The 16681-nt window shown below is 51.1% G+C and overlaps 1 protein-coding gene across 1 annotated transcript in view; it reads left to right on the top strand.

Annotated features, from left to right (window-relative positions):
• The first annotated feature begins 3069 nt into the window (after window positions 1-3069).
• The window catches only part of MN1 (MN1 proto-oncogene, transcriptional regulator), a 39239-nt gene continuing 25627 nt past the window's right edge, over window positions 3070-16681 (top strand). Inside the window, exon 1 of the mRNA XM_067307032.1 lies at window positions 3070-6587. Coding sequence (XP_067163133.1) covers window positions 3158-6587 — 3430 coding nt within the window. The 5' untranslated portion in view covers window positions 3070-3157. The remainder of the gene's footprint in view (window positions 6588-16681) is intronic.

Raw genomic sequence — 16681 nt, 5'->3', positions numbered from 1 at the left:
TCCTACTGCTGGTCTTGCTGTTCAGAAAACATCTTCTTGGGAGCAGAAAACAAAGCATGTTAGTGCCATTCCTTATGAGGTATAAACACAAAAACTTCAGTTATGTTGCAGAGAAGTCTCTTCCATACTGGTATTAATAGACAAATCAGTCCAAGGTTTCATGCAGTCTTCTTGATAAAAGTGTACTTCTCTTTCAGAGTTCAGGAAACGGTATTATATCTACCGTGAGCTTTGTGTTCAACCAAAAGCAGCTCTTGCTGTCCATGGAGCCTCCACATGCAGGCCAGCAAGAGGGTGCAGATACCCGACATTTCCTCACTTTTCTGTAAGGAGACCCCTCACCTGTACAGCCTGGTAGATGGAGGTATGAGGAACTAAGGGTACACACCAAGCACATTTCCTGGAAGCGTAATGTACCAAGAGACCTTGCTTGTTTCAAAAACTTGTTTCTTAGCTGGGACACGGTCCAACTCCCATTAAAGTCAATTGGAATCGTTCATGTGTGGAAAGGATGGTTCTGGGAGAGCTGGAAATGGTCTCTTATGCCAGGCAGTCCATAGGTGGATGAGCCACCAGAAGTTCCTCCTGCAGCAATTCTAGCAGTGGCTTTGTAGCAAATGGGGCCCAAGTCCTGACTCCAAGATGGACAACCATCAGAAGACTGCAGACCCCTGGCTTATTTTCCATATTATTCATTTTACTGCCAAGATGTGTATAGGAATGAAAGGGCTCAAACCTTGGGCCTGAAGCCAAAGGATCTGCACTACTGAAGCTGAACAAAGAAGCCAGAAAGAGGCCCTAAATGGACAGTAAGCGAGGCCTCGCCAGCACCAGAGAGCCTTCTGACCTGCAGTGCCAGACTGCCTGATCGCAAGGTGAGATGTTTCGGGCCCTTGGGGCTGGGTTTGGGCTGGGTGGCAGTGGGGACCCTGGCTGCTTCTGCCAGAGCCCGTGGGGCGTGCCGACCCCACAGGACAGTTGGTTGGGGCGTGAACCTTGGCCATGAGAATGTGCCCTGGGTGCGGGGATGGGTCTCCTGCCACCGTGGCCCCGCGGGGCAGCAGAACGGACCAGCTGAGGGCTGGTGGCAAGGCCTGCTCCCGGGGCAGCACTGGCACCCTCGGCTCCGGTGACACAGGTGGCAGGGGTCCCCGCCGCCGCCGGGCAGGGTGCGGGCCGCGCTGGTGTCCCGGCGCGAGGGGGCGGCGCAGCCCTGCGCCTCGACCACCGCCGCCCCGCGGGTGGGGCTGCGCGGGGCCCCGGCCGCCCCGTGGCGCCGGGCTGCAGGGGGCCGGGGGGCCGCGGGGGCCGGGCGCGGCGCGGCCCCGCCGAGGCGCGGCGGGGGCGGCAGGGGGCGCTGTGCCCGTTCGGAAGAGAGCGGCTCCGACGGCGCGCACGCAGGCGCAGAGGGAGCGGCGCGGCCGCCCGCGGAGCCGGCGCGCCCCGGGCGGCGGGGGGGCCCCGCACTCCGCACCCCGCACCCCGCCCGGGAGCCGGGTCGCGCTGCCCCGCCGCGGCGGCGAGGTGCGGGGCCGTGGGGCGGCGCAGCCGTCGGTCCGCAGCGCTGCTGCGCGGCGGGGACGCGGGCTCGGGGAGCCGGCGGCTCCTTTTGTCACTCCTCTGCCCGTAGTGAGCGAGGCTTTCCCTTTATTCCTTTGTGCCACTGTCAGGCTGAACGTACTTTATTTTCTGCCCGTGCCTGGTACCAGCCCCGCACCCCAGGCCCTGCAGCCCCCCCTTGTCACTTTGCTAAGTAATAATTTCCACGTCCAATTCCATTTCTTCTCTAGTTCTGAAATCTCCAAGCCATCAGCAAGGAGGATAGTTCACATGAAAACTAATTACACAAAATCAATATTTAATCACAGCGCAGCATCCTGATCCTGCAGAAAAAAATCCCTTTAAAACTCTCCTGCCATATACAAATACTTCTCGGCCGCTTATTTATAGATCTCATTTTTTTGGTGGGAGTAATTTTCATTTTTATTTTTTTAAACTATTGACATGTGCGAGCTGTGAACACCTGAAGTGCCTTATACTGTCGGGTGTTTTTAACCCCCCGGATCTAATAGATGTTTTCCCGGGTAGGGATGCCGCGCTCTGACACTTCCACTCTCGCACGGCGCGGGGCCGCCCGGTAGCTCTGCCCGGCGGAGCGCCGCGGTGGCGGGCCGGGCCCCGACGGGGCGCTCCGCTCCGCTCGGGCTTTACGTGCGGGGCTCCCTGCTCGCAGGAGCGGCTGCGCTCGGGGCTGCTGGGACGCGGGGAGCGCCGCGCTGCTCCTTCTCCCGGCTCCCAGCTGTGGGGCAGGTTTCGGCCCCGGCGCCGGCCGGGAGGAGCCGAACGCTGGACTTAGGGCACCGTGGCAGACCGTGCCCGGCGAGCAGCGCCAGTACCAATCGCCCGTCGATTCTCGCCCCGGCGCCGCCTGCCCCCGCTTCCCGATCGCGCTCCGGGAGCGGCCGCCGCCGCCGCCTCGACCGGCCCGGCAGCCGGGCGCAGCCGGGGCGGCGGGGTCCCCGCCGGGGCGCCCGCGCTTCCGCGCGCCGTGGGAGCCGCGGCAGCGCCGGCAGCGGGGCGCACCCCGCGCCGAGCCGAGCCGAGCCGCGCCGAGCCGAGCCGCGCCGAGGGGGCGGGCGGGGCGCGGGGCCGCCCGGCTCGGCGGAGCCACCTTAACGGCGAGCCCCGCCCCGGGCCGCGCGGCGCTCATTGGCGCAGCCCCGATGGCTGAAATTCATCGCTGAAATGCAAAACTTGTTGCTGCTCCGCCAGCGCCGGGTGAGAGCGAGGGAGCGCGCGCGAGGGGAGCGGAGCGGAGCCCTGCGAGCGCCCGGACGCAGCGGCGGCCCCGCGGCCCGGCGCCGCCGCCCCGGCGCCGCCGCCGGAGCCCTGCGAGCCCCCGGCCGCGGGCAGCCAGCGGCGCGCGCTCCGCCGCGGGCCGGGATGCGGCGCGCAGCTCCCGGGCGCCGGAGCCTATGAGCGGCGGCGCGCCGCCCCGTCGGCTCTCGGGCAGCGCGGCCGGCGCCGGGCGCCAGCGAGCGGCGAGCCGCCGGGGGTGAGCGCGGGCGGGCGGCCGGTCCCCAGCGCCGGGGCGGCGCGGGCACGATGTGAGCGGGGCCGCCGTGCGGAGGGGAGCGGGACGGCGGAGCCGCGCGGCATGTTCGGGCTGGAGCAGTTCGAGCCGCAGATGAGCAGCCGGAGCGCCGGGCAGGGGGAGCGGGGCTTCGGCCAGCCCGGACTGAGCATGAGCTCGCACTTCAAGGCGCCGGCCTTCCCCGGCGGCGGCCCGGCGGCGGCGGTGGACCCGGCCCTGGGCGCGCTGGGCGAGCCGCCCCTCCTGGGCATGAACATGAGCCTGGCCGGGGACGCGTACGGCTTCCCGGGCCGCGGCCCCGCCGAGCTGCACGGCGGCGGCATGCAGCCGCCGGTGCACGGCTTCTTCGGCGGGCAGCAGCCGCACGGCGGCCACGCCGGCGCCCACCACCCCCACCAGCACCACCCGCACTTCGGCGGCAACTTCGGGCCCGACCCCGGCGCCTCCTGCGTGCACGGCGGCCGGCTCCTGGGCTACAGCGGCGCGCTGGGCGGGCAGACGGCGTTCGCCGACGGCTACGAGCACATGGCCGAGAGCCAGGGCGCCGAGGGCTTCGGGCAGCAGCGTCCCGGGAACCTGCCCGACTTTCAGCACCACAACGCCGGCGCCTCCAGCCACGCGGTGCCGGCGCCCTGCCTCCCCCTCGACCAGTCCCCCAACCGCGCCGCCTCCTTCCACGGGCTGCCCGCGGCCGGCTCCGCCGAGCCCCACGGCCTGGAGCAGCGGCGGCTTCCCACGCAGGGCGGCGTGGACTCTCTGGAATACAATTATCCCGGCGACGGCCCCGCCGGGCACTTCGAGCTGCCCGTCTTCTCCCCGTCGGAGCCCGAGGGGCAGCTGCCGCACTACGGCGGCGGGCGGCAGGTGCCGGCGGGCGGCAGCTTCGCGGGGGCGCCCGCCCTGCCGCGGCCGCCGGGCATGGCCGTGGCCAAGGCGCACCCGCCGCAGCAGCACGGTGTCTTCTTCGAGCGCTTCGGGGGGGCGCGGAAGATGTCCGCGAGCCTGGAGCCGGGGACCAGCGCCAGGCACCCGCTGATGCAGCAGCAGCCGCAGCAGCAGCAGCAGCAGCAGCAGCAGCCAGGTTTGCTGGCCAGACAGAACTCCTGCCCGCCAGCCATCCCTAGGCAACAGCAAACAGAAGCCAATGCTCCCAATCCCAACTTGCAGGACAATGGGCCAATAATGCAGAACCAGCATGCACAGTTTGAATACCCTATTCACAGACTGGAGAACAGGAATATGCATCCCTACACCGACCCTGTGTTTAATATGCAGCACCCTCCTCCGCAACAGCCACCAAATCAAAGACTGCAGCACTTCGATGCCCCCTACGTGAACGTCGCCAAGAGGCCGCGGTTCGACTTCCCCAGCAACCCCGGCGTCGAGCGGTGTGCGTCCTGGGGTGGCGGCATGCACGGCCCCGCCATGGAGAGCCACCTCTCCCCAACGGCCTACCCCGGCCTGCCGGGCGAGTTCACCCCGCCGGCACCCGAGGCCTTTGGGGGGCCGCTGCCGCATGGCGGCCCTGAGCACCCGGCGCTGGCGCAGCGCCAGAACGCGGCCCTGGTGATGAAGCAGATGGCGTCGCGCAGCCAGCAGCGCCTGCGGCCGCCCAGCCTCCAGCAGCTGGGGCACCATGGTGAGGTGGGGCCGCCCGGCGGGCTGCCCCCGCCCGCCTTCGAGCGTGACGGCAGCGGTGCCCGCGGCTTCGACCCGCCCGCGCCACACCTGGCCCCGGAGAGCGCCTGGTTCACGGGGCCGCCGCCGCCGCCCGGCGACCTGCTGCCGCGGCGCATGGCGGCTCCAGGGCTGCCGGCCGAGCCCGCCCCGCACGAGCTGGGCCTGCAGCCGGGCGGCGGCGCCGTGCTCTTCCGGCCAGGCGCCAGCGCGCTGGGGCTGCAGGAGCCACTGCGGATGGCGGGCGAGGGGCCGGCTCAGGCCCTGTCCTCGCCCGGTGTCCACCCGCCCTTCGCGCCGGCCATGGGCGGCCTCTCGCAGCTGCAGTCGCCGGGTGGCGGCGTGGCGCTGCCCAGCGCCCCCGCGGAGCGCCGCGGCCCCGCCGACTTCGCGGCGCAGCCCGGCTTTGCCTTTGCAGCGGCCGCACGGCAGCCAGCGGCACACGGCGCGGCGCCCGCCCTCAGCGCCTCGCCGGGCGCCTACCCACCACCGCCACCCGAGTTCCCACCACCGCCACCACCGCGGCCCACCGCCAGCAAGCTGGGTGCCCTCTCGCTGGGCTCCTTCAGCAAGCCAGCCACTAAGGACAACGTCTTCGGGCAGAGCTGCCTGGCTGCGCTCTCCACTGCCTGCCAGAACATGATCGCCAGCCTGGGCGCCCCCAACCTCAACGTCACCTTCAACAAGAAGAGCCCGGCTGAGGCCAAGCGCAAGCTCAGCCAGGCCGAGCCCGATGCACCACCCGCAGCTCCTGACTACTTCCCGGCAGGGCCGCCGGCGGGCGGGGGCAGCGCTGCCAAGGCCGCGGGCCCTGCGCCACTGCTGCCCGCCGAGAGCAGCCTCTCGCCCGGCTACGCGCTGGAGCCGGCGGCCAGCAGCGAGGGGAAGGCGGGCGGCGGGCGGGGGCGGGGCCGCCGGAAACGGGACAGCGGGCACGTGAGCCCCGGCACCTTCTTCGACAAGTTCTCGGCCGCGGAGGGTGGTGGCGCCGGCGTCAGCCCGGGGCCGCCGCCGCCGGGGGGCCCACCGGGGGGCCAGCCAGGGGCCGCGGGCGCCGAGCGCGGCGGGGGCACCCCGCACGACAAGCCACTGACCTCGCCGTCGTGGGGCAAGGGCGGTGAGCTGCTGCTGGGGGAGCAGCCCGACCTCATGTCCTCGCTGGACAGCGGCATTCAGAGCGTGACCAAGTCGGACGGCAGTTCCCCGCACGTGGACTTTCCCGACGAGGTCAGCACCAGCTACGGCAACGAGGACGAGGTGTCGTCCAGCTCTGACAACGCCGTCTCCAAGCCCACGCGCAGCCCGCTGCTGGGCGGCTCGCCCAAGCTGCCCCGGGGGGAGCACGCACTTCTCAACGGACAGAAGCCCCTGGCCCTCGGCCTCCTCAATACGTCTACCTCGACCCCCGACAGCTACGGGCTCAGCACCACGGCGGGCGCCCACCCTGGCACGCCGGGCATGGAGCAGGTGCGGACCCCCACGAGCACCTCGGCCCAGGACGAGATCCACCCGCTGGAGATCCTGCAGGCGCAGATCCAGCTCCAGCGGCAGCAGTTCAGCATCTCGGAAGACCAGCCCCTGGGGCTGAAGAGCAAAAAGGGGGAGTGCGCAGGGCAGAACGGGGACAGTGACTTGGGCAGCTGTTGCTCGGAGGGTGTCAAGGGTGCCATGAGCACCATCGACCTGGACTCCCTGATGGCAGAGCACAACTCCACCTGGTACCTGCCTGGCGAGAAGGCCCTGATGGAGGGGCAGGACGAGGACAAGCCCATGGCGCCCTGGGAGAAGCCCAAGCCCCCGAACCCCAGCAAAGAAGGTAGGTCTCGCCCCGCGCGGTCCCGGCCCCCGCGGGCTGCCCTCGGGGCGGGCGAGAGCGGGGGCGGTGGCCCCGCGGGACGGCGCCCGGGCTGCTCCGCCCGCCGCGGGCACTGCTCCGGGCCGCGCCGGGCCGAGCGGGACGAGCCGCCCGCTGCGCCGCCGGGGCCGCGCCGGGCCGCCTGCGCCCCGGGAGGCGCCTGCCCCGCGGCCGCCTCCGCCGCCGGCCCCGGCCCCACTGCGCCCCGGAGAGTGGCCGCCTGACGGCCCGCGGGGTGGGGTGCGGGGAGAGGAGAGGAGAGGAGAGGCGAGGGGCTCCCGCAGAGCCCCGACGGGCAGGGCTGTGGGGTGCAGGGAGAGGAGAGGAGAGGGGCTCCTTCAGAGCCCCGATGGGCAGGGATGGATGTGGGGTGCAGGGAGAGGAGAGGGGCTCCCACAGAGCCCCGACGGGCGGATGGATGTGGGGTGCAGGGAGAGGAGAGGGGCTCCCTCAGAGCCCTGACGGACAGATGGATGTGGGGTGCAGGAAGAGGAGAGGGGCTCCCTCAGAGCCCTGACGGACAGATGGATGTGGGGTGCAGGGAGAGGAGAGGGGCTCCCATAGAGCCCCCACGGATGGATGGATGTGGGGTGCTGGGAGAGGAGAGGGGCTCCCTCAGAGCCCCAACGGGCAGGGATGGATGTGGGGTGCAGGGAGAGGGGTTCCCGCAGAGCCCTGGCCTGCTGTGCCTCACAGCGTTTTCCCCCAAACTCTTACACAGATATTCCTTAACCTCGAAAGCATAGTAGCATAGTTCCTCTGATTTCAGGTATTTTTCTGTGTATGTTAAAACACTAGTTGTGGTGTGGTATTGAACTAAAAGGTTCTTACCATTTTTTCTTTAATGGAAAGGAAATTTGAAATCAGGTTCTGGGTCTGCCAGTATAAAACTTGCTTAGTTGACAGATGTTTAATTTCAACATTAGTTTTCGGTTTTGATCCTCCTATGTATCCAGAGGGCATCATAATTCTCTAAGCTCAGGAAAAAATATTTTAATAGAAAACACTCTATTATAAAAGCTGTTTAACATAAAGACGATTATAGATTCAGTCGGTTTCCATTTTATCTTATCAAAGCCATATTTTCTAAGCTGCCTGCTTGTGTGTGTGAATATTACAATAGATGCACGTGCATGTACATACTGTATGCATGCACACAGGCAATTTTTTGATGTACTATAGGTACACATGCATATTTTACACAGTGTAACTCATTATTTGTGTCTTGGAAAGCTGACATTTTGCTACCGTTAGTGTAGTTCAAAATCATTTTCGTCATGTCTGGTCTTAAAGAGTGGCTTTTTATAGCACTCTGTGTTTAGTAATTTAGCTAAGGAAGGTGTTAGGAAAATCAAAGGGGAGCTAAGGTGGTTTGAAAACTCGGCAATTTCCTACCCCCAGTTCTGGTTGGCTTTCCAGCTTTGGCTTTCTGAAGCGTGAATCCTAGCCCCCACTGTTTGTCTCTTTGTTCATGTTTAATGCCCAGCTCAGGAGACTCTCATTTGAAGCGGGAGTGTTTAGCATGCACAGCAGACTCTAGGAAGCCCATCAGCATTCTCCATGCTTCACCCAGGCAAGGACATAAATTGGTTTGTTTGGGGCCCTTCTTTTCCATTTTTAAATGGAGTTGCACACAGCATCCTTCCTGGCCCCTTCTCTTTTATTGTTTCTTGTACACAACATCTAGATCTGACTGGATCAATAGCTAGTTAGCACAAATCACAGTTCCTGTCAGTTCTACCTTGGCAGACTCGAACACATATACATTCTCTCACAACACGCACACAACACACACCCTCCCTCTGTCATGCATGCTCTCTCTCACTCACACATATGTGCATACAGATAGGAACCACTACACACACTGTGCTCTATTTAAAAACAGATTTTAAAAGATCTATTTCATAGATCTTAATTTCATGGATTAAAAAAAAAATCCCAAACAGTAAATGGTGCATATATTTATTGAAAGTGTAATTTGGCTTAAAATTATGTCTGTTTTGTGTGTGTGTGTGTCATAAGGAACATTGCTTTCTTTAGTGTCTTTAACAGCACTCCTACATTCACTTTGATCACCGCTATTCTTAGTAACATCTAGTGAAATAAGTAATTGCTTTCTGGTCGTGATAACCAAAACGTTGCTTTTAGAATGGTTCATCACTTGGAGGGAAAACCATTTAATCGCTATTCCTATATAAGGATATGTTTTAGTATTTCAGAGGCTTAACATAAAACAGCAAACCAGTTTTTCAACATCGGATAGATGCATTCATTTTGTTTTACACTTCAGTCACTTGAAGGATTTGAAAGGACTGGTTCTTTGGATGAGAAGATCCATATAGACCAGTAGAGAATTTACTTTAACTGTTGTTGGAAGTGATAAAGATACGATAGGTGAGATAAAATAGGCTGCTCTCTTCAATTAGTAGAAATAATTTAACTTTACATTGTCCTGTCCTTGAGTGTTTGAGGCTTTGTTTAAGAAAGGGCTTTATTTAACCCGTGATTGAGATTTTAAACCTTTTTAGTCAACTGGAATTTGTGTATTTATTCCAACAGCTTCCCGCTGAACACATGCAGGATGAATATGCAGGTTTCCAACAGCATTCTTCTAAATGCAAGCAGTTACTAAATGTGCCTGATACTGCACTGGTGAGAGGAGTGTTTACCAGGGCATGCATTTTGTAATACTGTGTAGTATTATTAAGAGTGAAATTCATTCTTAGACCTAACTTCCCTAACCAGCACGTATGCATTGTCAGTGGGCTTTTTAATTATACCTACTGTGATGAAAATGAGAGAATATGTTATGTGATTTACATAATACAAAAGTGTTAGACTTGCCTTGGTTCCTCTTTGGGCTTCGAGAAACGTGGAAGAAAGGCTAAGGGTGATGCATGCAGGCGAAGTTTTAACTCGGAGGAGTGCTGAATTCAGCGTTCCACCTTCCTGATGCTGTTCTGCCTCAGAGGGGAGTCTGTGTGTGAGAGAGAGATTTAAGGCTCCAGTTTTGCTGGGACTCCTGGAGGGGTATTTTTTTGTAATTGACAAGGTCTCTAAAACTCTGGAAGAAGAGTAACTTTTCAAATATTCCCTTAATACCCAGATTACTGCAGGCAACAACTTGTTTGAGTTGTTCTAATGACTGTTCAGATTCCTTCTAATTAATCTCTGTTTTTCTCATAATGGTATTAAAATGATTTGCTCGTAGCTAGCAATCTATATGACTTGTGAGTTTTAAAAGTAAATGACTGCAGACAGCATTAGTTCAGATACCTATGCTATAGGTCTGTGTAATACATGCACACCCACATGATTTGATAATAGCCTTTAGTGAGTTCTGTATACGTATTCACATTTTGTTTCTGAATTTAATATTAATGCTGACTGGTCACCTCTTTCACTGAAATACTAATTTCAGTTCAGAGTGTTTTTGTTATACAGTTTCTTGTACTAACATGTCCTATGTGATGTGGAGGGGGCTTTTCTTCCCCAAAATGCATTCTAGAATTCTGTATTTTCCTCTGCCATGGAGCTAGAGCTAGGAGTGAGATATACTAATGCTGAAGCAACAGCGGTTGTGTTGACGCCCTACCCCATAGCTCTAGGTAATAAAGAATAACTAGATCAAGTTCGCTTAAAAACCCAGGACTAGTTTAATGGGTTTTCGCTTTGCCTGGTTTGACTGAACCAGAACAATTTCCCCTTCACTGAAATGTTTATTAGTATTCTCTAGAAACCCAGTAATTAAGTTCTAGTGGGCTTTTGTTTTTAGTTTTTAATTGAAATTTTGAAGGTCCCATACAGCAAATGTCAGGTGAACACATCAGTATGTAAGGTAGAACCATGCAGATGTTGATTGGAAAAAATGTAAATACATGCAGTTAGTGTGTGGCTATTGCACTGGAGTTTGTCCGCATTCAATTGCTAGTCCAATGCAGTATGTTTCAGTTTTCATTTTTGTTAGTATTTCATAATAATCCTGAATCTACCATTCGAATGAGCCATCAGGCCAAAACTCTTGACTAAGTGGTATGTAACATTTGTAAATTACTACCAAATATATTAACAAAGGACAAACTCGGACCAGATGCGGCTATGAGCCCTTGTTTTCTTTCTTTTCCTAGTACATTCTGTTGTATTATTTTAAAATACTGCTAAATTCCTTGAGAGCTTTTACCAAGGGAACAGGTTTGTTTACTGAGACTGCTTGTGAGATCTCTTATGAGGTATTTCAAACACTTAAACATCATCGAAAGCCATATATGATTTGAAATGGATTTACACTGTAGTAAGGATGGTTGGAAATGAGTTCACTGATTAAGCTCAGTGCACTTTGCAGCGATGAATCTGTGATTCCTGATGCTGCTTTGTTTGCTTGAAAGAGCTATTTAAACTTGTACAAAGAATTTTAACAGTTACCAAAAAAAAAAAAAAAAAAAAATGCTGTTACCTTTGCCAAGAAGTTATGTGATATACTCTGCAGCTATGAAATACACATCTTTAATAAAAGATCTGGATTAGCAGGCAGACTTACGAGGAAAGAATACTCCCACTGCAGATCGTAGGAAAGATTTCAGTATGCATTTAGATTCAGATTTAATATGATCTTTTAAACTCTTCTGATCTGTTAAAAAAAGTATTCTGAGATTGCCCTGACTGACTTAGCGTCATTTGAATAACAGTAGTACTCTATTGTTTACTTTGACCACCTATCATTTTTACGTATCTCCTACTCAAAAATGGTCTTGTTCAGAAATGTTTGCCTTTGTTTTATAAATATTCTCTAGCAATGTATTAGTAGTCCTTTATGGCAAATAGTAGAGGAGGCAAGAAGTACGGTTTTGCATGTCATTTGCTATGGCTGTTATATCATACTAAAATACGTAATGCAGAAAGTGTGTGGATTTAATGGCATTTTAGTAACTACTGTAACCATTCTGCCTTTATCTATCTATCTATCTATCTATCTATCTATTTTTGGTCTTTAGATTTATCTGTTCTGCCCGGTATAGTGGACAGAGTCTAGTTGTATTTGAATTAACGCAGATTCTTTTAACAAAGTCTGCTATTTTATATAGCATGTTTAGTTGTGAGATTACTTGTAACAGGGATGTTTCATACATGCTTAGAATGGGAGAGTGCATGAGAGAGACACTTGGGGTATATATATCTCTAAATTAGAGTGCTGAATCTGTTTCACATCTCTACATATGATATAAAAGGAGATGAATTAAACATATTTATGGGTCAAAGCATAGATTTATTCTGATGTGTGATACATTACACAACGTCTTCTCTTCATTTTTAATGTGCAATACCTGTTTTTCTTAGCAATGATCTAGTTGAATGATCTGCTATAAAACTGTAATTAGTTTTTAGTAAAAAAAGTTATCGCTAGGCATTACCTACAGATACAGTTGTTTGTTATTGCTGTATAGAGCAAAGAATAAGGTATTAAACAAAAGTGTAAACTAAAAATATATAGGCTGCTTTTATTTCTAACAGTTGACTTCCTGCTTCTGTGATGTTCTGGGCCAGTATGAGGTTTTGGTACAGCAGAATGTCTTTATGTGGCCATATAAAATTTTAGTACTAGACGAATTACTGTACATTTTTAGTGTATTTTTTTGTGTGTGTTTGCATGAAATATAAGTGTGAGTACAGTATCCACAGAAAGTGTAAAGCCAGTTCTAAAATGAATCTTCAGGTGGCCTAATACGTATATGTGCATTTTCATACAAAATTTACTCAAATATCATAAAAAGATAAATTATGTGATTCCTAGACCACATTTAGAATATCAGAAGTAACCAGTTAAATTGTGGTTGGTGGGATCATTGCCTATTTTGTTACTAGCGTAAAATATATCATCTTTACCATTTTTCAGGCTGGAGTGCTTTGTATGCATGAGGCATGGATAAACTACGTCAAACTCAGAACACCTATCTATAACGGGCCTCTACTCCAACCGGTAGCAATCATTCTGTCAAATTATTCTGTGTTTTTCATTGAAAAATCTAAGCCCTTGAAAAGAACAAAGTTTGCATCTCTAAATATATGTTTATATTTTGAGGGACATTTTTAAGATGTGAGTTTTGTTTATTTTTTGAAATGCAGGATTATTCTTGCTTAATTTATTTGAGGGTCATTTTTAGGAGAGAGCTTTCATTAAGGAGGTATACTTAGAACATGACTTGCATGCAGAGTTCCTCAGCATCAGTTTTTGCGTAAGCGACACAGAGCAGGGTATCTTACGGAAATTAAGTAGGTGAAGCGGTAGAATCTTCCAGGAAATAAAAGGTCCACCCTGACTTCCCTGATCTTGGTTAGATTGTTCAGCTTTTAAAATGTTGCACAGAATTTTCTCTATTCTGTAGCTAGACCCAGTTTGGACATAGGGATAAGATGATTAACTTATGCAAAAATATTGATATTGTTTGTAGCTAGCAGCTTTTCCTTTCCAAACACTTTTTTATTGGTGCAGTTAGAACATTGCTAATTATGAGTGACGTTTTATAATGCAAAGATTTTTTTTTTTTTGCAAATTTAAATATATTTTTAAGGATTATGTGCCAGTGTTCCAAAGTTGAATACTTTTAAATTTAAAGCAGAGAATTTAACAGCTGGAGGTCTAATCCATTAATTTTAACAAGCTGACTTTCTTAATACTTCAAAGAGAGCATCTCAGATGATATTGCTTTGCCTCTTCCCTTCAATACTTCTCTTCTAGTATTTATGTTCTGCTCATCTTGCAAATGACAAAAGCATACGTATGAGGCGAATGCATTTTCTTTAGTTGGTGTAATCAGTTGTAAGTCTTGATGATCCAGAAATTTACTCCTTAGGTGTTGTACTTCTTGTCTATATATTGATGCAAAAAATATTGTAGTTACTGTTTTTCTAGTAGTTTTCTCCCCCTCATTTGAATAATTGTTCTGTAACGGTACAGGGGTTATCTTAAGAGTATTTGTTTCCCGCAGCCTTGGGTATTGGTCTTGTGCCTTTTCAGGAAAGCTCATTTAAATCTAGAATGCATTCCTTTTGGAAAAAGCAGGTCTAATCCAGTGCCTGCCATTTTTAAGTAAAGTTTTTCAAAGTTTTGTTTTGCATCTGTTAGACAGTAACTGTTTTATTATAAGCATATCTTAATGGTTTCACTCTCCAAGATGCACATACGTATCAGTCATTAGTAGCTCCTGAAAATGAACCATTTCTTGTCTGCATGCTTCACTTTTGCTGAATCCTTAGTTGTGTAATTTTTAAGGTTTTGGTTTTAATTTTAGCAAATCTGTCTGTCTAGTATTTTAACATAAAAATGTAGTGCGTGATATTGCACTGTCTACATTTTTAGTAGATTTTGAGATTTATCTAAAGAAGCCTTTTTGGTTTGGTTAGCAGAAATCTGGTTACATTTAAGTGCTATATGGATTGATTTTTGCATTAAAATAAATACAGTTTATTTGAGATTAAACACAATAACATATGCATGAGCTCTGAAGAGCTATGCTGGGTTCTTTAATGCAGAATGTTGTGTTAGAGATTGCACTACAGCCTTTCTCTAATGACTAGTTTACTTAAACTTTTGAGTATCTATCTTTTTTTCTGTTTGGAGTCTCTAAAAAGCTAGATGAGGAAACAGAGTTGCTATCTTTTTTTTTTTTTTTTTTTTTTTAACTTCTTAGCTTGGATTCTGACTGCTAGGCCTTTAGGACTTGATAGCTATGATCACAGGAAAGCGTTTAATCAGTCAGTAGTTATGAGCCAGTGTTTTTATGTGGTAAAATACATATTTTCAGAGTTAAGTCTGCATTTAATTAATTTTGTGAATTAATATTCACAAAATATAATAAAGAATTTGTATTGCTAATAGAATGATCATCCTGAGGCTGAGGAAGGATAGGTAACTGAAAAAGCAGCCATTTGTAAAGTAAGGAAAATTTTTAGGTATTTTGTACCCTAATTAAGAGTATATTCTTGATTTAAATTGAGAATTTTAATTTGCTGTGTGAAGCAAATACACTAAAACCCCCTGGAAACAGTCATATCCTTCCTTCCTCTTCTTCATTCTCTCCCAAAATGCAGTTTAAAAAGAAGAGAACAACTCATTTTGAAAAAGGTACCTTGAAACCAGTTTGCTAGCAAAATGCAAAATTAATCTATTAACACAGGCAGATGAAAGTTCAACTGCGGTTATTATCAGGTTAGAATTCTAGGGTCTCTTTCCTAAGAAAATCTTTTACTGATTTTTTTTTTTTTTGCATAATCTTCCTGGATAATGACATTTTAAGGCCTTTTGGGCTTGAGTATGAGAAGTCATAAAAAGTATGGAACGACAGTAGTTGAAAGATACCTAAAAATAAAAATAAAAATGTGTTCTAACAACTGGCATGTCCCTGGGGATCCTATGCCATATATTCTCTCCTATTCACTGTTAGAGGTGAAGCTTTTGATTGTCTGTAAGGTTAAAATAGGCGGAGTGAAAGAGTCTATGTGAGTATTCCTGTCTCTTGGCTAGATGGCACAGTTGGTCAAGTCATTACCATTGCACTTATGGATACTTGGGTTTATGTTTGATTTAAATCACAGTGGAGTCTATATTAAGCTCCCACTCTATTATTATTTTTATTATTTAAGATCATATTTATTGCACCATAAATTGATGCGGTGCTTTATGCTGTACTTTAGAAACCTAGGAGACATTCCCACTGCTAAAGATTTACAGTGCGAATGAGATAAAATAGACATGCCTCACGGAAGGTGTTCGGCGGTCCCCGGTGCACCCGCACGCAGCCGCGTGGCGACACAGCCGTGGCTGTGCGCAGGGGTCGCAGCGCTGCTGCTGCCCGGCAGTGCCGAGGCTGGAGCAGGGCTTGGTGAGGGCCTCCGGCTTGGCCGGCACGCGGGGCTCCCACGCTGGCGGGGCGCGGAGGCTCCGGAGCCGAATCAAGGCGCTTGGGCAGCCCTGCGCCTGGTAGGCTCGCACGCTCAGCATCGCGCTGTGCCGGGGTGGAACCTCTTACCGGGAGTCTCCGTCTGCTGTAATCATCAAATCCACATGAAAACAGCTCACAATAAGGGGGAAGGAAGAGCTGAGAGTATCTTGTCTCACTTGGTAATCTAATTTCTGTTTCAATTACATTTTCTTCTGTTGCGTTTGGTGGGGAGAACTGTAGAGTCATACTGTCCTCCTCAGCGGAGTACTTTCCCTCGACCAAAAAAAAGAAAGAAAACAATTGTGGTAGTTCTGATACAGTGTATGGATGTAATAACCTACGTTAATTTCTCAAATCTGAGCAACAGAAAAATGAAATGCTGTGAGAATAGTTTGATGCAAGGTGGGTTTTCGCCTCCTCTAGAAACCTAAGAATAGAAGAATTGCGGGTGGTTTTTTCCTCTCTCTCTTCCAGGGAAAGGGAAGAGGAATATTCCCCCCGCCCCCTCCCCATACATGCACTTCTATCATTTGAAATATCATGTAAAACAGTAGTAAGGTATCTCATTTCTTATGACTAAAACCTATAGTTGTACTGATGATGTTAGAAATAGTATGTATCTTAGACATGTAAGGCAGCTGTATAACTTTTTACATTAAATGTTATAGGTATTTTTCATCTGGTTTGTTTTGTTAGCTTTTGTTAATTCCAAAATGTTACACTGTATACCTTTTTTTCCCCCAATCTGAAGAGTAACCCAAATTTCAAATCAAATATGATTTTGAAAGCAAGATAATAATAGAAATGTGCCTATTGTTTGTATTCTACAAAAAAGAATTCCACAGTAATCATAATAAAAATTACAATGATCTATGAGACAATGATTCTAAAATACTTTAAAAATAGTAATATCATTTGAAGTGCAGCTGGTATTTTAAGACAGAACAGATTTTATTGTTGCTGGATATAGGGTCAAACATTTGCAACACATACTTGATTAAAAAAAAGCAACAAAAACACAAGTACTTTTTTGAAGATAAAATCAGTTTTGTTTTTTTTTTGATGCTGTAATCCCTTTCTCTACCTCTAAATATAGGCACATGCTGTTCTTTTCATGAT

Source organism: Apteryx mantelli, chromosome 17, assembly GCF_036417845.1.
Source record: "Apteryx mantelli isolate bAptMan1 chromosome 17, bAptMan1.hap1, whole genome shotgun sequence".
NCBI lineage: Eukaryota > Metazoa > Chordata > Aves > Apterygiformes > Apterygidae > Apteryx > Apteryx mantelli.
Note: the sequence above shows the minus strand (reverse complement) of the source record. Positions and strands in the feature narration are given on the sequence as shown.